Raw genomic sequence first — 25707 nt, 5'->3', positions numbered from 1 at the left:
CTGGATCTAATTACGACCAGAGGAAAGAGTCAGTCATGTAGATGATTTTCACTGCCTGTTTGTGAAAATTTCAAATACATTCCTGACATTAATTCTATATTTCGCTTAATAATCTTTTCTCTAAACAATACTTACCAAAATGCAACTGACTGATTCTCTTTAAAACATGAAAAACTGCCTTTCTAAACAGAAATTTTTGTCAATTTTATGACATGACCGGTGAAGTTATGAGTTAATCTTTCTGCTCAGGAACCATCAGGGCCTCCTCTTTAAGGTCTCTCTTTCTTTTTGCCTCTTTTTGTTCTTTTCACTGCTGCTAATCAATAGATTTAATCTCACAGACAAATATACCCATGACACGCTTCAAGAAATATTGAATTTATGACTTTTTAATTTAAGCATAGCCATAGTCAACTGACATTATCTGCTATCTTTTATTAAATCTCCAAGGTTTATGTAAAGTTATTAAAGTGTTAGTCAAACTTTTAAATTTTCTGAAACTCAGATCTGTTAAAGTTAAACAATCAGCTTTAAGCCACACTTTTCTCTGCTTAATACAATTTAATGACCTTTGCTTAGTAAATGGAATCATCCACTGTCCTCTCAATAAACTGCAGAGTGGCAGCATTGTGCCAGTAAGAACCTAATGAAATAATTCACCTCCTAATTACTACTGTACCCAAACCAAGACAGCAGATATCACTGTAAGTGAAGTTGGAGCTGGGCGGCTGTGAAGTATTACATCTGCACTAACCGGCTTATTGATTGTGTGGCTGCAGAAACTGAACTGCTGGACAATGATTAAAAGAGACTCTGGTGCCAAAATACAGACTATTTAACATGTTCTGTGGCTCACTGTCAGCATGCTGCTGAAGCTCTTCAGTGCTTTAACTAGGCCTCACAGGAGCGCTTAGTAACAGCCTTAACAGACAGTCAAGGAGCAAAGCAATGCGGGATTCAACATGCAAAAATAAAAATAGAACAACGTCATCAGACAGTAGCCTTCAACTGAATTATTCTCACTTCACAGGAATAAGTTTTTACTTGTTCTAATTCAATTTGTTGAGAATTTTAGGTCGAGGAGAATAAAAAGCAAAACTATTTTTAAATTCCTAGTTTACGTGAGCAGATTATGCTTTAATTTAATCTTTAACCTCAAGCAAAATTAGATATCGAACTGTAAATTAATTACTGGATCAATTAATTTTGTCAGGTTACAACATTTGTTATTATTCATGATTTCGTCAGCGTTGTAAAATGTGAAAACGTGCATCTTGGTGCAATTTTACTGATTGTAGAATAGTCTGACAATTATTCAAGAATAATTGAAATATATTGCTGCTGTCAGGCAGAAACCTGGCATCTCCTTGTATCTCTGTAACATTTCAGAACATGGAGGAAAACATCTGATTGTGTTGACTGACTCATTTATCCAGCCGGCTCCAGTTATTCACGATATCAGTCATTTCCTCAGACTGCAGGTTTCACAATGCGTTTTAAAAATACTCATAATCTCTTAACCTTTCTGTGTTTGATCAAATTACAACAGCAAACCCTGATGTATGAAAATAATTCAATAACAATTTTGGGTTAATTATATGTGATCTGCAGAAGTGATGGAATTAAAATGTTTGTGCTTCTCTCCTGTTCTCATTATGTTTTTGAATTCATGTTATTTATTGCTTCTGATATTTATCTTCTTTACAATATTTGCTGTTTATTGTTGCATTATTTATCTGGCTTGTTGTGTAACATTACTGTGAAATGGCCCTGAATACACAGAAGAATTTACTGCTACCATTTTGAGGGGTTTTATGTGGCAAACCATGACAGAGAAACGTGAACATTGTGGCAAACATTCAGATTCATCCCTTCTGCTCCAGCCATTGCAGCTACTTAGTGATACCTGAAGTATTTGATATGAAGTATTGTACATAGAATATGTTCAATATGCAGAAGAAGAACAGATCTTCCTGTTAAATGGGGCTAAATGTGTGTGTTTCATCTTTCCTGTATCACAGCATCACACTTTGAGAAAACAAAATGACCACATTACCCTCAGTCCATCCAGGGTTGCTGGGTAACACATGCAGTTTAACCTCAGGGTTGTGTTACGGCCCCAGAGGTTTCATACAAAATATTCAACACACATCAAGAATAACAAGAAATAGAACAGGAAGCACCAGACACAGCTCAGGTGGGAGAACTGATTCTACTGGACTTTAGTTTGGATTATCAACCAAAGTTTCTGAATACATATCATACTTTTTATATTTTTATTTGAAAAAAAAAACAACTTTAAAGAAAATAGGTGGAACTTTGTGTTGATCTGTTACATAAAAGGATGTTTGTAAAATAGAGCAAGAAGTCACAAACCTGGTAGAAATAATTTCATACCTGATAAACATACAGCTTTGATGATCTTTAAAAGCCAATCATAAATTCTCAAAGAATTAAAGAATAAATAACACATATGAATTATCGTCTGTTCTATTTAAGCTGTGGATTGCATTGATTTTGTAACAATAACACATTTCTGCTTCATGGCCAGATCTAATTCATCCAGATTTCTGGTGTTCAGTGATTAGATTTGTTCAGCAGCATCAATATTTCATCTTCTTTAGTGGATCTGTATGTGAGAATATTGCCTTGGTCCTGAAACATCTTTTTATTAAAACCATGATGTTTTTCTTGCTGAAACTAATCCCACTATAATGAACAATGATGTCAACCGAACCTTAAAGCTTCTGAAGAGTCGGGACGATTCCTCTGCAGCGCGGTGAGTCACTCTGATCAAACTAATACGGCGAATGCCACAAGTGCGTGGAGGCGATTAGACCAACTTTGTACATTTGTGATGCTGAAGGGCTTTTCTTTGTCAGAGTGCAGCATATATCTAACCTGGCAGAATAAACAGAACCTCGGGGAATGTGACTCACAATCACCGCTGCAGAAAAGAACAAAGAAAGATATGCCTCTGCTGCGCCGTTCCTGTAATTGTTTCTGCCATCCTGTGCTGACGCTCCGGGGGTCTGACCAGAGTGAATCATCTTATTCGTGACTGATGTGCGGCCTGAAGAAGCCGTGTGGATAGCTTCTAATAAACATGCCACACTCCCTAAAAACCCCAAATTCTGATGGTTGGAAGAGAGCTTTGAAGTTGGAGTTCACCTCCCAGCCCATCATCGCTTCACGTCTCCTCTTGTTCTGCTGTGTTCTTATTAGGAAGCAGAGCAGACTTCAGGCACATTTAACATTTCTCTGCTTGAAACAAAGAAAAAGATCAAAATCTCTTCTGCATGTGTGCATTCGTGCATTAATCTTAGTGTTGCTGTGATGTCTTGTTAGCAAGAATACAGAGTTTCCAAACTTGTCAGTTTTCTGCTTGTCTGGTCTTTGACCCAGAAAGGAGAGAGGAAAGTTTCTGGGTCAGGAGTTTTTCCCACCTCAGTCTCACACACACACACACCCGCCGACAGGAGACTGCATTTGACTGGCAGCTAAAGCGAGAAGGTCAGTTTAAGAGTGGATAAAATATTCATGTGTCTGAGGATCTGGACAGGTTCTGCTGCTGCCTGCGCTCATTCGTCTCAGTCAGGCCGGTCGGACCCTGAGGAACTCCACGCCTCGCCGTGGGCCGGACGCGCTGGGCGGGAATGGCAGCTGGACTCCTCTCTCATGTCCTGCTGTAATACTTTGTGTCAGGCTGCTGACCACCTGAGCCAGAAAACAAGCCTTGATTGATTCTTCCTCCAGCTGCTGTTCTGGCTGAGTTCTGGTCATCATCACCCACTGGGACCATGGGATAAAGATCTCTGCTTTATCTCTGCTTCACTTAGTGTGTTTCATTATTAATAAGGGGGTGGATATTAAACAGATGTGTCTCTTTAAAAAAGATGAGACCAGAAGTAAACCTTGTTCCTCAAAGTGCTGCTTACTTATTCATGTTCCTGTGAGAAGTTTACAACCTCTCGTTAAATTTTTTAAATATTTTTTAATGATATTAATGATTTGAATGGTTCGTTTTTCATTTCAAAAATAATTATACAACATAAATTTGCTGTCAACTTAACTAATGTTGATGTTGCTCCATTTTTCCTGGTGTGAAGACAAACCATCAGGAAGCTCCTGTGATGATCAGGAGTCTTTGTGTTTCTGGTCACTTTAAGTTTTTTGTAGGTTGTTTTTTTCCTCCTCTGTCTCCAATGCAGATTAATTTGACTTGTTTTATGGAAAACCAAACATTCACTTTAGTAAGAACATTTAGTGTTTTGTTAGTTTCTCTGTTATTTCCCCTCAGTTCACAATTCGGTGACTTTCAGTTTCCATTTCACTGCGCAGTTTTAAGTCTATTAGTTTCCTTCCTCTTCTGCTCCACAGTTTCTGGTTCTCTGGGTTTTGTTTTATTTATGATTCATTTAAAACATTTTCTGCTTCAGCTCTTCTTATTTGTCTCACTGCAGAAGTCATGATAGTTTCTGACCACTTTCACTCAAACAGTTGAGTTCTCTAAAAAAAGATGATTTAGAAGATTTGGATTTTGAGCCTGTTACGTTTATGTCATGGTTGGGTTTTGGACCTCAGGTCATTCCAGAGGTGCAACACCTGCTGACATGAAGAAACATGATAATTATAAATCTAAACAATAAGTTCCAACTTGTGTTTTCAAATTTTGTCTTTAAAAATTATTGTTTTATTATTCCAGTCATAAGAGACCAAAATTGATCCGACTTCAATTCCATAATGATTGAATTTAAGTCTCTCATTGGACTCTTTGGTCAGAGGTCCGAAGTTTGAAACTTCTGTTCATTTGATCCGTCAAAGTAAAGCCAAGAAATGCAAAACGAGAGAGAGAGAGAGAGAGAGAGAGAGAGAGAGAGAGAGAGAGGCGTGACGCTCAGAGTCTCCCGTTACTTTCCGGTCTTCCTTCACTCCCGCTCAGTTTCATCCAACACCTGAACCGTTTCCCATATTTCCTGATATCTCACGCTCCCCACACTCCAACCCACAGAAAGCAGTTCAAGGAGCTGGCAGCCAGTAACAGAGTCATACTAAAGCAAACCGCAGAGAGACTGAGGCTGAAGGAAAGATTGCTGCTTCAGGTGACCGAACGGCGATGGAGACGCGCGGCGTGCGTGATTAGGAAGCGTCGCCTCTGGGAGGACTGGTTCCACGGATTATAAAAGTGAAGAACCCGCAGCGCAGACTGGGACTGCCTTTGTTCGTTTCACTTAACGGATTCATTTTCGTTCCTCCTCAAAAACCATGAATGTTTCGCCCACAGAGCGGAGGAAAGACATGCGGCAGCTGGCTTTGGAGATTGGGATCCGAGTTCTGCTCTTCGGAGTTTTTGCGTGAGTAAAAACCTCGAGCAGCTGAGTTTCCTCTCAAACGAAACAAACAGAATGTGAGTTCTGCCGCGGACCTGGTCAAATAGATTTTCTGTAGGATTTCAACTCTAACATTCAGATCGATCAGCCACACGGAAGGTTTCTGGGTCTTTGTTAACCCGCAGTTCAGCACCATGGACGGATCCCCGCAGCGCAGCAGCGGCGGCGCGTTAACAGGTTGCACCAAAAAAAAAAAAAAAAGAAAAAAAAGTCAGCGTTTTATTCTCTGACATGGACAGATCTGATGACATTTACATTAAAAATCATTTCATTTAACAGTTTTTTCTTTTGTTGGCAAGAGGTTAGAGCGGTTCATAACTGTCCTCAACAAGTCCGATGCTCGTGTGATGCAGTGAATATAGGATTCATGTCAGAGAGGTGCAACCTTTAAAAATAATAAATTATTACAATTTTATTGCGTTGAGGAATCTGGTCCGTTTTTATCAGGTTTGTTTTCCGGGTTTCTGTTTCTTTTTTTTTTTTTAATGATTCATCTTGAATTTGTTTCAGTTCAATTCAACTCAGTTCAGTTCATTAACATTGACTTTATTTTTAAAATTCACTATAATTGTACTCTCAAGTTGAAATTCAAATCTAGGCTTATATAAATATGACAAAAATAAATCCAATGGAATTCATTCATTTCAAGATATTCAATAGGAGACAAATAGATTTTTCTTGCCTTGCAAACTGATAGCACACAATGTAAAACATTTAAAACCAATAAATTAAAGACTAATATGAAGCATATAATTCATAAAGTGGAATAAATGATCAAAGGACAGAAGAGTCTTCACACCTGGTTCTTTCTTCATTGAAGCTCCTGAACGCGTCTCCCAGGAGACAAACGTCGATATTTTCTGATGTTTGGGATCCTGGGCTGTTTTAGGAATCAGTCTAATTGAAACTATACTCCACAGACACAACCTGGAGAAAACGTGCTGAACTGTGAAGTAAATTGTTTCTAAACTTTTCCAGACTTGGGATGGTCAAAACAATCACTCCAAATGACCTTGGTCTTCTTCACAGATACATCCTTTGTTAATCTTTGGTGCAAATAAAAAGATAACCACATGTTGCTGCCTTGCAGCAAGGAGGTCATGGGTTCCAATCCCGGTCAGTCTGGATGTCGTCTCTGTGCATACTTTTATTCTCTGTAGGGAATGAGTTCCTCCCTTGGTCCAGAAACTCACATACTGTCTGCTATGCATTCAACCTGGGTGTGAGTGAGCATTAGCATAGATACTTTTTTCCTTTACTGCTCCTTCATGGATTTGCAATTTGTCCTCAGTACCTCCCTCCCGTTTATCGATGCCTGGAGACAGCCAGCAGTCCCTCTGCTATGATTAGAGAAAAGGATGGCAGTGGGTGAAAAGTTATTTGTCAAAGGGAACCAATGACTTTACAGCAACCCCACCTCCTGATTAAGCATGTGGAGACAGTAGAGAGAAATGTCTCTCAGAAGACAGATGAGGCAGACATCCTTTTTTTTATTTCTCAGGAAAGAAAAAATTGTTCAAAGTTGCAGAATGCAGCTGTTCTGCCTGCATTGCTCTTCTACATGATCATTAATATTCAGCATCAGCTGATTTACTGTCAGTGTTAAGCAGCCCAGATGAGTTTCCTGGCGAACATTCAGCTTTTTGTTTGTGCATCTGAGCCGGTGAGATTTACAATTATTGGAGCTTTTCTTTGTTTTATGGATCAGTACTGAGGGTCACATGAAAAGTAATTTTTCATTGGCTCCATCATAAACACAGAGCTGCATCCTGCCACAAAAGCTCCAGTCATGACGACCTTGATCAGAGTAACCAAGAGGTTTTATTTTCTTTTTCTACAGAGAAAGCAAACGCAGGCTTATCTGCTTTTTCTCTTTATGATCACATAAACATGACTTTTTATACAACTATGCCACATAAAAGACATCTGGCATGTTTTACTTTATTTATATTTACTGTCTTTAATTTATGCCTTTTGGAGTCTTTTTGGCCAGCAGCGATTGAAGCTGGATCCTCTCAGATGTGAGGCTGACACTGTGTGGATGTGAGGAGTGGCAGACTGCATTCTTGACTCTCGTCAGAAACTGTTGTACATGCAGGATAATTGGGATCAGCTGGTGTCGTTTTCTTTACAACAGTTAAAGCTCAGGATTTAAGAGGCACAGCTGCCATGTAGTTCATCGTAGTTTGATGTCAAAGAGGAGAAACTGAGAAGCTTCATGTTTGTTTTGCTACGTCTTGAAAAAATACTTATGGTCTTTGTCCACTTTGATCTGGCACAGATCCCTAACTGGATTTAGGCTGTTACTTTGACTAAACCATTCATACATATGAATTTGTTTGGGCTCTATGTTTTAGTCACTGAAAGACAAAGTTTTAACCCGGTCTCAGGCGTAGACATGAAAACGTGTCTTAATGTTAACATCTTTTCATTTTTCACCTTTTAGTCACATTTTATTTAGACAGGAATATTTTTAGGTGAGGCTTGAGACAAACTGCAGACTTGACTTCTTGTGGATTTCTTTTAGCAAGAACATTCTTCCTCTCTCCCATCAAAGACAGCTTTGTGGAGTGCAGGACTTATAATTACATTTAACCAAATTATTCCACCTGTGAAGCTCAATTAAGCCCCATCTTAAAAACTTCTTCTTTTCAAACGTTTCCTCCTGCAGCTTTATAATTTAGGTTTTTATTAGTTTGTCACATAAATTGAAAAAAATAAAATAAAGGTTGTAAAATAAAAAATGTAAGATTCAGAGGTCATGGTTACATTTGTGTGTCTCTGCAGCTTCATTGGTTTTTATCTCCAATGGGATTTTAATTTCAGTGTGACATATGCGCTTACTTCCCTTACATATCGCTCCAATGTGAACATTTACCAAAGCATGCTTGAAATTGAATAACTTCTCTTCTAGTTTAGGAAATCATCTTTTATTCAGAGATCACTCTTGCAAGTTGCTGTAATTTTCTCAGTGCCTGGTTTTGATTAAACAGAGCAGGATCTTAAGATACTATTTTGCATTCTTAGTTCTGCTCAGATACAAAAATCACAGGAAGAGAGCCAATGTTTTATTTCCTTTAGCAACAGTTAGCTTATGTTGAAAAGAGAGCTATTGCTCTTACTCTGAAAAGCAGCTGGTGTGTTCTCCACATTAACTCCGCTGTAGTTTGTGGCATCAGGTTAACCAGGAACACATCAGACTGGACGCTCAGGAAGTCCTGGATTTATAGCATTTAAATCAAAAGTTGAAATGTAAATGAAAACAGATCTTTGACATTTAATAATGTCAAAGGCAAAGAAAAAAAGGATTGTGAGGTTGATGCAAGACAAAACAAAAAAAAATCTCTTCTTGGCTGGAGTTCATTCTACTTCTGTTAGCGTTTGTGTAAATGAGATTATCTACTCAGAGCTCTGGGTTTTTTCATTTGCTTTTCACAGGTACATATTTTCACTATGTAGCCATTTAAGCTAATTTCATATGAAATCGCTGACAAATGTAGAAGCATGCTGCCTTTAATGGTCATTGGGCAACAATAATCAGCAGGTTGTTATGTTGTTTTAGTCCAAGAGCGGATTCAGAGAAAATAGACCCTATAATCACTCTGAGGACTCTGTTGTGCTTCTAAAAGCTTCTTGATTGACTGACTGGCTGGAAGAAACAAACTGTTCCTCTACGTAACGTACAAAGCAAAACAGAATTCATGATGTGCCAACAGAAAAGCTTTGATCGATTATTTTATTTTAAAAATGACAGTGGTAAAGAAAATAATTTGTTGCTTCCATGTACTGCATGTGAAATGTGATAAGATTATGTTGTCATAAGAGAATGATTACCTCTGTGCAGATTGAGGTTATTAGCAGGTAAAATGGGTTTATTGATGTTTATTTCTGTGCTGTGATGAACATTAGCCTCTATCGTACAGCAGCAGCTCTCGGTCCAATGCGATGGCAAACCTTTGTTCAGAGACGTGAGCGTCAGTCTTTGGACCGAGAGCACTGTTGGTTTACATAAAGGGGAGGGTGAAGGAGAGCCTTCTCCTTAATAAAACTAAAGAAAACTGCTAATAGGGGAGGACGACACGTCATCAGCGCTCGATGAAAAATATGATTTTTGGAGGGAGTACTGGCACTCTGGAAGAGTCTGATCATCCATCCTACAGATGGGATTTCTGGTTCTTTGAAGTGAGTCGGATGTTATAGATCTGTTTATTCCACACACACTAACTCAGTTTTATATTTATTTCTGTATTTATAGGAAACCAGTCAGTGTGACTCATTTAATGAGGAGAATAATTGGGAGGAATAATAGGGTAATACTCCGTTTAGAATCATTCAAACATAAATGTCCCGAGTTTGAATTCATCTAGAATATTGTGTGGACTACTGTCTACTGTCTGCTCTGCATTCATGCAACAATCACTAGCTGCATTTTAATTGATCATAAAACTGTGCAAATTAAAATTACGAAAAATAAATGAGCTTAATGGAAATGCAGCAATTTTAAAAACATTTTTATTGCTAATGTTTTTTGTGCTAGGATGAGGTGATTTTTCAGCTGTAAGATTTACACACATTTGCAATGAAAACAGCGTCTGTCAGCAGGAAAGTGCATCCAGATTCCACTTGACTTCCTTTGGTTCAGTGGAGTCATTTTGTGTTTGAACCCTCCAGAGACTCACCTGACATGCAGTGTGTCCAGCTGTCTGCCTCAGACCCCGGTGTGCCGCTGCTCATGTGACGGCAGCATGGACCACTCAGATAAACCGGTGATATTTGCATATCAGCATGAAAACCCTGCTGGACTCCAGCGAAGCAGAGGATGAGTTTGTGTTTGCATCTCACAGAATCAAACTCACCTCTCTGATCCATCCAGTTATTTACAGAAATACTTCAGCAGCATGGATACAGACTCAGGTTTACTCACAAAGAAGTAAGAAAAAAAGTACAAAGAAATTGTTGCCCCACCTGCCACTCCCACCCTAATAAACACCTTCAGTTTAATTCATGAATGAATGGGTGGATTCAATTCTTTAAATCTTTCCTTGTGGTTTTACCCACATAGCTTTTCAAAAAATGGTTATCAAGTTGATGCCAACTAAATAAATCAGTATTTTTTGACATGTGATGGTACTTAAAAATAATTACAGCATTACATAATGCACCATATGTCAGTCTAACAACCTATGCCAATCTAAGAAAAATATTGCTTCCACTTGTAAAAAATAAGGTCAGTTTTGATTCGATTATAGTAAAAACTGAAAAACTTGAACTTTAAAAAAGTTTTTTCCACACAAGTTCAACATCACCACAGTGCCAGAAATCTGTAGTCATTATTATTACAGCAAACATCCCACCTGCAGCTAGATTAAAATCAATAAAGCTCATATTGCTTTATTTGCTCTTTTTTACGTTGCAGAAGTAACTGTGATTACAAGTGAATTTGCTATACATGCACAAGCAGCTATCTGCTGCATATTTGCTCTCCCTGCAGTCTCCCATTACAACCTGTGTTATACAGCTTCATAATCAAACCCCACTATTTGCTTTGCCAGAGGAATTTTAATGTGAAGTAAAGAATCCTCCCTCGGTAATCAGCATGCAGCTGGATCGAACCATAAAACACAAAGAAACAGACAGAAACACGGAGGCAGTGAGACGGTCTTCCAGAGGTGTCGAAAATTCATTTCCATAAAAAGAAAAACTCAATTCAGGATGGTAAAAATGCTGCCTTTCAGTGTGTGATGAAGTGATTGTTCAGGGACTGGAGAATGAGACTGATGGCTGAATCGTTCCCAGAGGTTTCAGACCCAGAACGCTGAGAAAGGTTTCACCTCAGCTGACTCTCATTCACGTCCCTTTAGTCTGAATCCTGACCAGAAGTGAGTCTGCTGTTTCCTGTGATAAAGACAATCATTGTTGTCTGCATAGTTAGTTTTTCATTGTTAGTTTCTCTAAAGCATCAGTCCAGCTGGAATCCAATCAAACCCAGCAAGAGAAAAATACTTCAAGATGAGCATTTACAACAGAAAATGATGTAAAATATGAGGCATTGACTGAAGAAAATACACTTCTGTCAGTGGTTTATATTAAAGTCCCTCCTTGGCAGCGATGTTCTGTTTATTTGGGGCTTTAAATGAGGAATCTGAACAATATTTACAACTTTGGTCCACAGCCAGTTTGATGCTATCACCACCGTTCTTGACAGTTTGACAACCTGAACTCGAGTTCCCCAAAAACATCTTTAGTCACTGTGGTCTAATGTGAACACGTTTAATTTTAAAAATTGTAAAACTGAAAATGTTTGCAAATTTTGAAGCAGGGGATTTTATTTGCTGGAGTATTACAGGTTTAAGCCTCTTTCTTAAAAAATACTCAACTTATTTAATCTGATTGTTAAAACAGAATCCCTCAAAACGTTTTTGGATAAAACAGACTACTGTTCAGCTCTGACCTCGACTCTGTTGAAACTTCATTGATTTTGCTTAAAGGTGAGGTCTGTGTCAGAGAATCACACAATTTAAATGAATTATATCAAGAAAAGTTTTCAAATATCCTGTTAGAAACTTTGTGCTCACTACAACTTACTGTGGAACAAGTTGCCTACTTGTTCCACAGTAAGTAAATACGAAATGCTCCAGGAAACTTGCTGTGTAACAATTATTCAAATATTAGAGGTGTAGGTGATTGGATTAGATCTTTGTTTTAATGTGCTGTTTTTCAGATAATTGTTGTGTCTTAAGTGGTTGTGTTTATCTTTTTGCCTTTAAATTCCCCCTTGGGGACAAATAAAGTTTCATAAATTGAATTTAATTAAATTCACTCTCTGAATGGAGTGACTGAATAACCAAACTGTTCAAAAAACATTCTAATTTTTTGAACAGAATGTTTTTGTTCGTTCTGAATCCTCCAGAACAATGACAGGATGTATGACAGGTGTGTGGAAAGCGGCAGCATCAGATGATGCCTGTGGAGGAAAGATTAGCAGACGGAACAAGCAGAGCTTCTTATGTCAGGAGGAATCTGTGACTGAAAGCACTGAGCGGCTGACGGAAACACCAGGAGCAGGGATTCCCCGACAGATCAGTCTGTCACCGCTCTGATGCCGCGGCATTTCAATCCTCACTATCGGTTGATCGGCTCATTACGGCTTGCTGTCCTTGCAGTCATTTATCCAACCTCATCATCTCTTTATTGCTCCATATGCATTACATTACACAGCCGCTCTCTGTTATCCTAATGCAGACATTTATAATGTAATAAAACAGAATGCCTTCAGTGCCATTGCATGTTGTACCACCCAATAAGGAGGCAACATGCTTTTATACTTACAGACAGTGAACCTCCAGTGTCTTTAGATCCTCTTTAAAAGCGCTTATAAGTTTCTATTTTAATAGTTCAAATACAAATATATTTTGAAATGAATCAATACACACAGTGGAAACAGTTAGCATTAGAAGCTAAAATATGCAATTTTTCTTATTTCAGCCAATTATTTTCTTATTTTAGCCAATGCTAAAAGGGAAAAAAATATCTCCACTGGATTGGCTGCTTCCTGTCACCATCGTCAGTCATCACTGCACTCTGCAGGTTTAAAAATATATAGTTATGCTTTATAAAAACTTTCTTAAAATAATTTGAAGTAACATATTCCAAACTGTGAATATGTTGGGTTGTAATGTATTTATTGTTTTGGGGCCTTAAGACATGTACATGAAAAACCTTTTTACAAATTCATCTGTTAAGGCCATTACACGATTTAACACAGAAAGGTTTTAAAAAACAAACAAAAATGTTTGGAACCATATTTTTAATCAATAGATGTAGATATACCATGTTCGCAAATAACAGTTTGTGAGAAAAGCAATGAAATGCATTTACATCTACATCTATATTTCTATGTCTATATCTATACCAAGTAAAAAAAAAGTAGATTGAACCTGTGGAGATAATCCATTCCACATGACAGTGAAATCAGTCATTATCATGTAGAAATCATTTGTTTTGAAGAATATGGTCTGTGTCAGCTCAGAAGACAAGCGCTCTCTGTGTGTGTGTGTGTGTGGGGGGGTGTGTGTGTGGGTGTGTGTGTGTGTGTGTGTGTGTATGGAGGGTTATAGAGAGGGTTACTGCTTTTTCTGCAGTTTTAGAGTAAACAACTGTTGAAGGACTCAGAAGCTCAGCAGTGAAAGGAAAGAGGAGAAAACTGAAGGGACTAAATATATGAAACAGGAAATGGCTTTTAAAGAAAACAATCCATCCAGGATCAAAGGACTCTGTCAGCATGTTCTCAGAAAGAAGTAATTCAGACAATGTTGCTGTCAATTAGAAACAAACAAAAAAGAGAGAAGAATTAGATTTTACTTCAAAACAGAAAATAATGCAATCCTGTTCTAATAATCAAACTGACCACAAAACGATTCATTATTCATAGGCTGGACATTTTCACATGTTAGACAGAAACACAAGCTACCAGCAGCTGAACATGGAAATAAAATTCAGAGGCAGAAAATGCCCTCCCCTCCCCGCCCCGCCCCAAACCAACACACACGCCCAGCCCCGCACACATGTTTGCGCGGCTATCTTTGCTGGGACTTTCCATTAACTTCCATTCATTTCTACAGTCTAAACTTTACCCTTATCCTAACCCTATCCATTACATACCTAACCCTAACCAAAACTCAATTCACACCTTAGTCCTAAATCTGACCCCTGACCCAAAAACAACGTTTCCCCTTGTGGGGACCAGGCTTCGGTCCCCACAAGGCTTCGGTCCCCACAAGGAGCAGTGGGTCCCCACAAAGTAATATGTGTCAGGAAAATGGTCTCCACAAGGTATTAGAAACAAATGCACGCACACACATACACACACACCCACACACACACACATGCCCACGCCTCTGATAATGAACCTGTATTGGTTATTGGTCTCAGCCTGAGGTATTTCCTGAGATTTATTCCATTGCTGCCATTTGGAGCTTCCCACACAAAAACCGATGAGGGGTTGAGGAAATGAATGACACTCTGCTGAACACACCCACACACACGCCCACACACACCTCGAACATTTTCAGCCTCCTCTAAATATATAGCAAGCAGGTCCTTGTCCCAGAGGAAAAGCCTTCATCTCCCTCCCTGTGTCCCTCAGGGGCCGGGTTCTGCTGTCAGACCGCTCCGTGGCGGTTTCTCTGAAGTCGGTGTACCGCAGGGTGAGAGCTCACTGCCTGACACTACAAGGTGAACTCAACAAATATTATCGCTAAAGGTAGAAAGGTTTCATAGTGGCTCAGGTTAGGCTGTTTTCCTGCCTGGTGTCCTGGGCGACTTTTTCCAATTTTAACGGAAGTGATTTGTAGAGCTTGGCCTTCAACACTCTGCTCTTTCAATCTGCAAACGTTTTAATATCACACAGATGCGTGCTTTCCCAAACACTAATTACAGAACTGTGATTAGAGCTCATCTGGAAGACGCAGTGAGGGACTGCTTGATTGAATTGTCCTTGACTGCAGCATGTAAGAGAAGCTCACTGCTTCCGCTGCTCTCATTGGCTTAACACAGGCACCGTTCCACTTTCCACAGGCTGATTAGAGACTCAACACGTTTGACACAATGAAGAATTTTTGTTCACCTTTTGTCATTTTGACTTTTCACAGCAGGAAACTCACTAATCAGCCTGATGATGGATCTGCTGATATTTACACACAAAGCAGACAATCAGCACGTACAGATGCTAATCAGAACTGACACTTTGTTAAAAATCCATCCGTTCGTCCATTAAATAACAATTTAAAATAGCTATTTGATGTAACAAAGGCGCAGTTCATTAATTGACCAGAGTGAAAGGTTCTCAGGTTTTATGATGAGATGTTTCAGGAGTTTAATCAGGAAATGTTTCTTTTCTTTGTGTGAGATCCTGAAGCAGATACAACATTTCCTGGATGTGCTATGAGTTTACATATTTACCCAGTTAGATTTCAAATCATGCTCCCTTCAGCTGGTGAGGACAAGAGAAGTCGCACGCTAACATCACTTAGCCGAAGTGTAAATTAAAGAAAATGTTAGAATGGTTAGGGTTCAACTTCAGATGCTTAAATAGCTCTTAAGAGAAAATCTGAAAGTAGATTCATTTAAAAATTGATGTAATTTCTTACTTTGGCTCAGATGTTTGACAGGACAGAGTCTCTGCTCAGTCCTGTCGCCGCACTGAGAGGCTTGAAGAGTCAACAGCTTCAGATGTGGTACAGTTTACTGTATGAAGTCTGAAATCTAATATGATTCTTTCATGGATATTTTTTACAGCACTTAATATGTTGTAGTCCTTTTGCAGATCACTTACTGCAAATGATGTGAAAGATATATGTGTTTTCTGGGTGACCAAGCACTAATTAGGGGTCAAATCCTTCTCTCCCACTGCAAGTCATGCTGTGTGTGGATTCATGGCCAATAGCTAAAATGTAAAATTACTAGAGTTCCTTGCTATTAAACTGCTAACAGCTGTTTACTTTAATAGTTCAAACACCAGAAATACCAGAACAAGTATCCATACGCAGAAGCTAACATCCACCATCTTTCTTTTCTCTGCCAATCAGCAGCAAGGAAATTGAATAACCCTCCTGGATTGTATTTCAGCTTCCTAGCATCATTTACTGTTGAATATTTTTGATCTGTTTTACAAAGAAAATCAGTGAATAAGTGAATCCACTGTTAACTGTAACCCCCAGCAGCTGAGATTAATAAGAGGAAGACAATGGATGAACAAAACATAACATAATGATTGCCTTTTAGTCCTTTTGCAAAGCAAACATAATGACGCAATAGTAGGTAACACAAATAATTAATCTAATCCTTCTCTTTAGAATATCTTGCATTACTTTCCTTTATTAGTGGATACAAGTTCAATTATCCCTCTAATTAAGTGGCCTGCAGATAATTAAGAAAGAGTCAGCCCCAGGAAAACCTGATAGTTTCTCTGAACTATCAGAGGCTTTTAGACCAACCTTTATAAACTCTCCAAAACTCATTAATCAGGGGAAGGAGATGGGTTTAAGTTGATTTTATTGTAATTGTTAGAGACCAAACAGGAACTTGAGGTGAGAACCAGATACACAGAAAGGATCAGATTTATTGTGTTTTGTTGTTTAAAACAAGGTCTTCATTCACAACGAAAAGACAAGAAAACAGGATCTATCCCACAACTCTTGTATGAATTCAAAATGTATTGTTCAGTCATGCAAGCAGATGTTGAAATCAAAACTAGAAAAGGCAATTTTATTTTTTTTTACATGTGACAGCAGGCTTTAAAAGTACAAACCTTGAGACACTGGAAAAAATTGATCTATTTCTTCAGAGGTGGAGAAAAAGTTGGAATGATGATAAAACTCTGCAGTGAGTGGCAGGCCAGAAAACAAAAAGAGAAACCCAGGAGGAAAAAGTCTAATGAATTCAAGCCTGAGGCAGGAAGAGTGAGAGTTACTGTGAGAAAGCGTTCAGCAGAACTTCAACAGCTGTGTGTGAAGTGATTACAGATCTGTAAAAGTCCAGATTTGTTGTTCTTAAATGCAAATTTACAGAGAGAGGAAAAAGCGCGACTGCTTGTGTTGTAAACTTCAGGTCGTGATGCTGCTGTGAAGCGGCTTTAATGCTCGGCGGATGTTCTGAGGGGATGTGTGCGTCACTTTGAATCAGAACTGAAATCTGTCTCTGTTTGCTGTCAGCTTTGACGTCTGCCAGGAGGAGCAATGAGAGCGAGTGCAGCGACAACAGTCAGCCTCCAGTCCCAGCAGGGGCCCAATCTGTGGCAGACAATAACGTTTCTGTCTTTAATTCTTTGTTTCCTCCATTCTCTTAGCATTGATTTTTCTGTTGCGCTTAACATACAGTTCTGATGTCAGCCCATGTGAACATAATGAGGAAAAGCCCAATTTATTAGCATTTATTAGCTAATAAATTGAAAACACACTTTTTAATCTGAGCTGATTTACCCATTAAGGGAAACAGGTTTTATGTTGAGAAATAATATTTTTTTACAGATACTATTATTGTTATATACTATTGTACTATTATATACTATGATATTATATACATATATTATTAGATACTATTGTGGCAAAATTATTGTCACCCTTAACAATACTTGATACAATACTTGCAGAGAATGGTCAGTTTTTTGTATTTTTTTGTATTTTATTTTAAGGAACTTTTACATATTAATTTACGTCTTCCTTTTTCCATGTGGTATTAAAACTGCTAAACAATGACGATGACACCCAGTTCTCAATATAATATTTAAAAAATATTACAACATGCAAATGAGGCCGATGTATTTAATCTCATCAGAAAAGTTACAAAAATATCTTCAACTCATATGCAGTGCCTGAACAATGATTTGAAATGTTTTAAATAAGTGTAAAGCTAAAAATAAAAGTTTATTTTGCCAAAGTGAGAAAGTACTGCCGACCAAAACAGACATGGAGGAATAAATAACTATCCTGACTTACATTTTACAAGATTCTAAAAACATATTTAAAATATTCCAAGTTATTTTGCGAAATAATCCCATTTTTCTTTGTTCTTCACCAAGTCCCATGTTGGGCTCAGTAAGAAAGAGAAAAAATAAATAAAAAAACTAACAAAAACAACACTGCAGGCAGTCTGACGGAGAACTGCAGCAAAAATCAACATCTTGGGATCACCAACTCTGGAACAGGGATTTTTTTCTGTTAACATTTGTATTTTGCTGTGAAACTTGGACTGGACCCATTTAGTTTGATCACATAGGAGTAAGATTGAGGTTTCTACCACTCAACCTTCCAGGTGGGTCTGATTTAAAACAAACGATAACAGCACAGAGGTATATCATGTCCAGTGTGGAGTATGGTGGAGGAGCTGTGATGCTGTGGGCCTGTTTCTCTTGACTCGCTCTTGGTCAAGGAATCAAAAAGTGAATTGAGTCTTTCAGCAGGATAATGACTCAAAACTTCTGGCCAAATCAACACAGGGGTGATTCAGTAAATGACCCGTCCTCCATTCAGACCTTCATGTTGTAGAAAACCTGCTGGTTCCAGACATGGACCCAGCCCTGGTTCCAGACCGGATCCAGGACTCTGGTCAGTCTAGACTGTATAAAGAGGAATAGTCAAAGAAAAGTCTAACCTTGTAAAATGTCTCTGGTGCAGACTGAGTGTTGCATCTTTGCAAAATTGAGTTTTTACCAACTCCTAACAGCAAGAGTACCACTTAATTGTCTTAAAAACAAATTATTATTGATATGCTTTCTTCCACACTTAATGTTCTCACATTGAGGAAACATTTTAAATATTGAGATTAATGTCTCTAAATATAAAAACTTTACCAGGAGTGCCAATAAAGGCAGCAGGTTTTATTGGCACTTTCTGTCGATATTGTTCTGTTTGTCTAAGCTGAGCACATATTTCTTAACCTCCATGCGACTTCAGATGCCAGTGAATTAATTACCTCATATGCCTGAGATTGTTTATGAGTTTCTATAAACAGCAGCCTTAAAGTAATGTTCTTAATTAAAACTCCTCAGCTTTAATTAAGTTTAACCAAGCTTTATGGTATGGAGCAGAAACAATCATCTTATGTTCAATGTGAACAAAACAAAGGAGATTGTAGGTTTTAAGAGCCTCTGAAGTAATGGAGGCAGTGGAGAAACAATCCAGAGGACAGAGAAAACTTTTCTTTAGTGTTTGCAGCAAGATGCTGCAGATCTTCTATAAATCTGTAGAGTGGATGAGAAACAGTCTGCTTCTGTTCTGGCTCTGCTCTACAGACTCTGGAGATTATTAAAAAAGAATTATTCATCAAATAAAGACTATTATAAACAACGAGTTTCTTCTTCATGAGACTGTTATACAGCAACAGTGTCTTCACACAGAAGCTCCTTCAGAGCCGCTGAAATACAGACTGCTACAGGAGACTCTTCCTACCTACAGTCATCAGCATATAAATAACTCTGAAGAAACTTTGATGATAAATTACATTTAGTCTCCGTTTGGGACTAAAAGTATTTTTGAGTTGGGTTTAAATTAATGCTTAGTCATGCATTGGTGTGGCCTAGTCAAAGTTCAGTCCTAAATCACTATAAGAATCTGAGGTGAAAGTTGAAAATCGATATCTGCAGATGTTCTTCATCTAATCTGAGCTTTGACTATACCAAATGTAAAATTGGGGAGAAACAGTTAAACTTTTATCTCATCTTTATTGTACCTTACAGGATTGACTTTCACTGCAGCCTAATTCTCTGACAAAAGGATTTGGACATTTCTGAACCAGATGGACTTAATTTATTCATAAATAACGTATTAATTATTTGTACCTTTAAACAAACATCTCTGTTTCTGAATATATTATTTTCTTATATTATGAGAAACAGTAGAAAAATCTGAGTTCATCAAAAAACCCTGTTTATGTTCTCCGGTGTGTGACTGTGGAGGCAAAACAAGGTTGGTAATTGTCATTAGGAAACAAGGGAAGCTCAACAAATCTAATGAGCTGAAACAATTGGACCTTTTAAAGTTGATGCAGCTGCCCAGCATGAGCATGAATATCAGCTTTGGACCTGCAGAGACTGAACATCTGCCTCCAGGAAAAACATCTGGTTCCTTTACTTCCTGCTGCCGTTTCTCTCCCAGCATGCTCTCTTCTGAAATCCATCCCCGGCCCGTCTGCTTCAGACTGCTGCCTTACTTGACATGTGTCTCATGAAGAGACCTTTGACCTTTCCAATACGCTAACGTCTCTGGAGCAATCTTCCTGATAAAAAACTGTGCCCAGCCGTATCTCCGTCCCTGTGGAGTCTCATTATGCTGTGGGTTTTTATTGAGCTCTCTCTTTCATTCAGGTAGTTATCATAGAGAAAGATTCTGTATTTCCAATTTATCCCCAACTGGGTTTTTGTGACAAGTGAAGTAGTATTTCCTCTTCCCCCTCCTTTCCCTGCTAACCGTCTGGAGAAGGGAAACCACCAGGGAGCTTGCTGAGTGTCACTCAGCATCGATGCCGGTTCCCTCCTCTGACAGGACCGATGCTCTGCATGCCCGACACGTTCAGCCGATAGCCTGACTGGAGCAGCCAACACAAACACAGACACAAAGAATATGGCTTCTACTGTTCATGCAAAACAATGAGAAGCCTCCTGGTTGGGAGTTATGTATGTATGTGTTTTTATTTACTGCGATTAATGCAGTGATGCATTAATCAGGAAGACAGCAATGATGTTGAGTAGGTGGCATTCTGGATGAAAGTCTGCAAATCATTGAGTTTTGCTAATTGTGGACGTCAGCAATGAGGCTAGCTACTGTTAGCAATACAATATGCTAACAATGTATTTTCCACTCTGTAAAAGCAGCCATATTGAATCTGTACTCAGGTTTGGTTGTATGAACCCAAAGGAAGTTTTGATGGATTTCACCAACTTGGAATTGAGAAATTATAATAATAATAATAAAAAGTTATCTGACTTCAGAGAAAAAAAGTTTCTGGTTTCAGACATCCAGTCGTTCACTTCCAGTCCCAGTCTTTAACCTGAAAACCTAACTGTAACCCAAGACCTAACCTGAAATATCAACTAAATCCATGAACCCAAATCTGTACATTTTAAACTTTTCTGTTTAGAGTCGACTTGTTTTTTCTTTGCACATCAGCAGCTCCCAGGAAATAACCAACAGAGACCAATAAGAGAAATGTTGTTTCGAGTATTCAAGTATTTTTAACAGAAGCTAACTGAAAAGTTTTCTGTTGCTTTTCTGGATGTCCAGTCAACAGAAATCAGCTACTGACATCTTCTGTTCTTAACCATGCTAACTGTTATTAGCTACAATGCACTGTTATTGTTGCTTATGACTTTTTTATGAACTGTGTGTGTTGCTGCCCATGTAGGTCAGGACAAGCTTACCAAACAGATTGTAAATGTCAATAGAATAAAGATAAAATAAGATCAATATGAATAGTGGAAGCAGTGTAGAAAAATACATTATGATGCTGAAGTCTCCCTCTGATTTGAAATGTTGGGTTTATCTTGATATAAAAATCTGTTCCTGAGTTTTTAAGGAGTATAACTTCATCTGATAATCCCTAGTTCATAATCTCACCTGTCCAGAATGTTCAGGTCTCCACTGGACAATTTATTTATTATTTAATCTTTTATTAAAAACACAAAAACTTCATTTTCAACATTTTCTCACCATTACAGTCACAGATTAACAGAAATGTGAAAAGCACAACAAATCTGCTGGCTCATCTTAGAGGAGAATATTAAATTTAAAAACAAAAAAATAGATTCTGAGTTATCTAAAAAGTGTTTCTAAAATCATTTTATTCATTCATGTAGACCTGCTACCAGTAACCACAGATCAATGTTTGTTTTAGTTCCTAATTATTCTAATAAGTTGAAACCAACCAGTGTAGTGTGTGTGGGCGTGTGTGTGTGTGTGTGTGTGTGTATTTAGTAGTTTGGTGTGGCAGACAGAAGGGCTCATTCACAGCTCCATTCCTACAGTCGCTGCCACTGATCTTTAAACGCGTTTATTTCAGTGGTTGAATAAAATCACCTTCATGCTCTGCAGCCTGTTTCCTCTGGTTTGCCAGCTGTCTGCTCTTTTCTCTGCACAAAAGTAAAGCAGCTGTAAATGTAATTGTGTTAGTTTCCTTTAATCCAATAGGAAGCTCTTTGGTGTATTGCTTACAGCTTGATTGAAACTTCTGATCTTAAAAAGTGCAATTATCCCCCAGCTCCTGTTAAATCAGCAGCACATATTGGCTGGCGTTAGTCTTCCAGACAGCAGCGCTGAGCTCGGGTCCACTAATGGTGACATAAAGAAGCATAATTAAATCTTGATCATCTCCTTGGTTTGTCAGTCAGATCCACTCTCGCTTCACTGTGACCCGCCTCCCTCCGCAGTAATCCGTCTGCATGGTGTTTTATTAAACCATCCATACCCAGAAGTCTTCATTCTAATCCAGCCATGCCTGAGGAGCTGATATCTGATTCTGCTGGAAAAGCAGACGCAGGATTGAATTTCTGCTTGTGGGGAGAGAGAAACTGAAACTGAAGCTAAATCTGAGCTGCTGTGTTTTGATTCTGCCTGTGGAGAGTTGAGTGTAAAGTTGTGGGAGTTTAACAAACAGTGGCATGTCTGATGCAACTGTTATCAAAAACATCTGAGTTTCAGTCTCAGCTTGCAGATGATGAAAATCCAAAATTCATAATGTTTTTTACAGAAATGCCAGCATACTGAAAATTATGTACTGTACTAATAATGCAGTCAATTATTTGTCATGGCAACTGCATCAATTCACCATGGAGACGATCATCCTGTGTTCAGGTGTTAAAAGAAATTCAGGTTGTTTCATGAAGTTCATCAGTATTGTTGGCTGTTCTGTCTCTGAATGTCCACAGAACTTTTGAAAGAACTTTGCTTCACAATCTTCTCAATATTTAGATCATTCCTCTTAGCTGTGCACCTTTTGGTACTAAGGTTTTTCCTTCCACTCAACTTCCCATTAACATGCTTGCTGCCACCATCAGCAATGACGCTCAGACTGAACTGTCAAAAGATGATCATGGCAGTAAAGTCACGGTACAGTTGTCCATAGTTGCCTAGTAGATAACTGTTATTGCAATGTAATTTTTTTGCAATATAACATTATAATTCTCTTGGTGTCTCTATTTTCATCAGATTTAAGCTATAATTATTGGAATTGATTAAATTCTTTAAATTCGTTACTCTCTGTGTAATGAGTAAAGATAATATATGACCTTCACCTTCTGAATTAATTACAGTGAACCTCAGCCTTTTTGTGGTTCAGTATTCATGAATTGTTTTGTGGAGAAAATCTAAAATATTTGAAAGATAATGGAGCTTGTGAAGCTGAACTACGTAAGTGTGATGTTACTTGATTCTCTATTGGCTGGAATTTGCATAGCAGCTAATTTAGGAACAGCATTCATTTTGATGTCTGAATTATTACAAGTGTTTTCAGGAGAGTCTCAACTTTGACCTCCAGAAATACCCAGGGAACACTGTAAGTGGGAAAAAGATTCTAATGTACTGAGGAAAACCTGCATACCTGACAGAACAATCAGTTCTACCACATTTTAGGACAAGAATGGGAGGATTAATAAATAAGAGCTGAAATCATTTGTATTTTCACAGATTTGTAAAATGCACAAACTCTGGAACTCTGGAGTGACGAAAGTTGACTTCATTACTGATTAGGAAAATGAATAAACCACTGACTACTCAGAGGAGCTCCTGAGTATGTATCCTTCACAGCTCCTTAAATCAATGCTTTAAATTAATAGCAGAAATTATTTGGAACATGGTTGAAAACTCAAGGAATTCTGAGGAATTAATATGAATTTGCTCTTAATTTCTGAGGCTCTCTACATTTTGATGTTGCTTTTCTCTTTTATAGTTGATTCTCTGCCTTTAATTCAGAGCATGAAAGCTGTGTTTTCTTTATGGCTCTCCACAGGATACTTCCCTGTGATGTGTATCATTAATTACTCAGAACCACAGAGGAAGAAGTGGAAAAGAGCATTTTTAAAACATATTCTAAAAATATCAATATTTTTCAGAGTCACTCCCACAATCTGTGCTATCCTCTATTTGATATTTCCAAGAGTTCAGCCCAGACAACTCAAGCTGCGTTCCAGCAGTGTGTTACTCATTTGGCAACTCCAGACCAGCCAATCTGCGTCCCATTACCCCTGAGAAATGACTTGGCCAGGAATGGAAAAGCCATGTAAGCTTCTTCTGCTCTGTCCCCTCACAGCATTCTTCATGTTTCCTAGAAACTCACTTTATTCTCAACAACAACAACCAACCCTTGAGTTGCATTAAACAGGGCAATCCTCTAGCTTCATTTCATAGCTTATGAAGGCAGAAAGGGGGTTTACCATTGCTAAATTACCCAGAAGACTCACAACAGTGTTCCCCACAGGGAAGCACAACCTCTGCTCCTAATAGCTTCTAAATCTCAATAGCTTCCTGCTGTATGATTAAATACCTCCTGTAACATGCAGAGGCTGACATGCGGGTGTCACCAGACAGAGGAAGTCAGTAATAATCGCTTAGCTCTGGCCAGAAAAGTCCTTTTGAGTTCTGTCCCAGATCTGGCAGATGGTCAGACCTCCGTTACGGTCTCTTCTCCCCCGACACAACACGCTCTTAGGAAGCCCAGCTGCCAAATGTGGACCCCTGAATGCACATATTCTATCAACTTTGACTGGACCAAATTCCCTGAATATCTCCTGAAAAAGGTAGATGATGACATCCCATAACTACAGGGCAATATCTACTGGAGCAAAGAGAGAGCAGCTCAACATTTCTCATTTGCAACACTGCAGAATACAAAAATCTGAACAAGTATTTTTAGTCTAGTTCCTAGTGCAAATATCTTAGTACATTTAAAATGAGACAAAACTAGCTGACTATGAACCTTTAAGCAAATAAATAATTTCTTAATATTGATGAAAATGTACCAGTTCTACTGACAGATTATTCCACCTAACAAGATGTTTCCTTTGTTATACGTGAAATAATTGCAATGAGAAGTAGTACTTTATTTTATTGATATTAAGGAATTATTGACCTTTAGCATAATCATCAAGAAGCTATTGCACAGTCTAGCATTTGAGCTCCTGATGTTGCAGAAAAGCCTTTCCAGGTGGGAGGGAGGTAAACAGTTTGTGACAGTGGTGGTTTCGGTCCTCCATGATGCTGGTGGCTTCATGGATGCAGAGGGAAGTGGAAATGTCCTGCAGGCCTGGCAGAGAGCTGCCGAGGATCCACTCAGCAGACCGCACAATCCTCTGGAGGCATCTGTGGTCAGAGGCATGACAGTTTCTATATCACACTGTAACACAGCTGGTCAGGATGCTCTGAATGCTGCCAGCATGTTCAAGATGTTTCTGTGGGCCTGATCTAAACTGGGCTCTAGATTTATGAACAGTTTATAGAGTAAAATGTTAGTGGCTGTCAGAAGTCTGACTTTTTGCAGAAGGCCTTTATTGGGATGTTAGAATGAGCTGGAATAGTCTTTGAACCTGCAGATAATCATTGTTTAAATACAAAGTTTATGAGCATGAAGTTATGCCAATACCAATTTGTTTCTTTAAATGCTTTATTGTCTGACTGCCTTCATAGAGTCTGCATGTCAGTTTTTCTTATCCTTTGTTCTGAATCATCCTCCTATTCTAAAGCTTAAATCCTAAATTTAGCAACAAATATAGAAGGGCTTATTTTTCTCAGTAGCTATCAAATGCAATATGGCACATTTTCCATAATTCCTCAAC

At 38.4% G+C, this 25707-nt stretch overlaps 1 protein-coding gene across 1 annotated transcript in view; it reads left to right on the top strand.

Annotated features, from left to right (window-relative positions):
- The first annotated feature begins 4911 nt into the window (after positions 1 to 4911).
- The window catches only part of plpp4 (phospholipid phosphatase 4), a 64695-nt gene continuing 43899 nt past the window's right edge, over positions 4912 to 25707 (top strand). Inside the window, exon 1 of the mRNA XM_032553787.1 lies at positions 4912 to 5354. Coding sequence (XP_032409678.1) covers positions 5266 to 5354 — 89 coding nt within the window. The 5' untranslated portion in view covers positions 4912 to 5265. The remainder of the gene's footprint in view (positions 5355 to 25707) is intronic.

The sequence above is a fragment of the Xiphophorus hellerii genome, chromosome 22 (genome assembly GCF_003331165.1).
Source record: "Xiphophorus hellerii strain 12219 chromosome 22, Xiphophorus_hellerii-4.1, whole genome shotgun sequence".
Taxonomy (NCBI): Eukaryota; Metazoa; Chordata; class Actinopteri; order Cyprinodontiformes; family Poeciliidae; genus Xiphophorus; species Xiphophorus hellerii.
The sequence above is the reverse complement of the archived record's forward strand: the minus strand, read 5'-3'. Positions and strand labels throughout refer to the sequence as shown.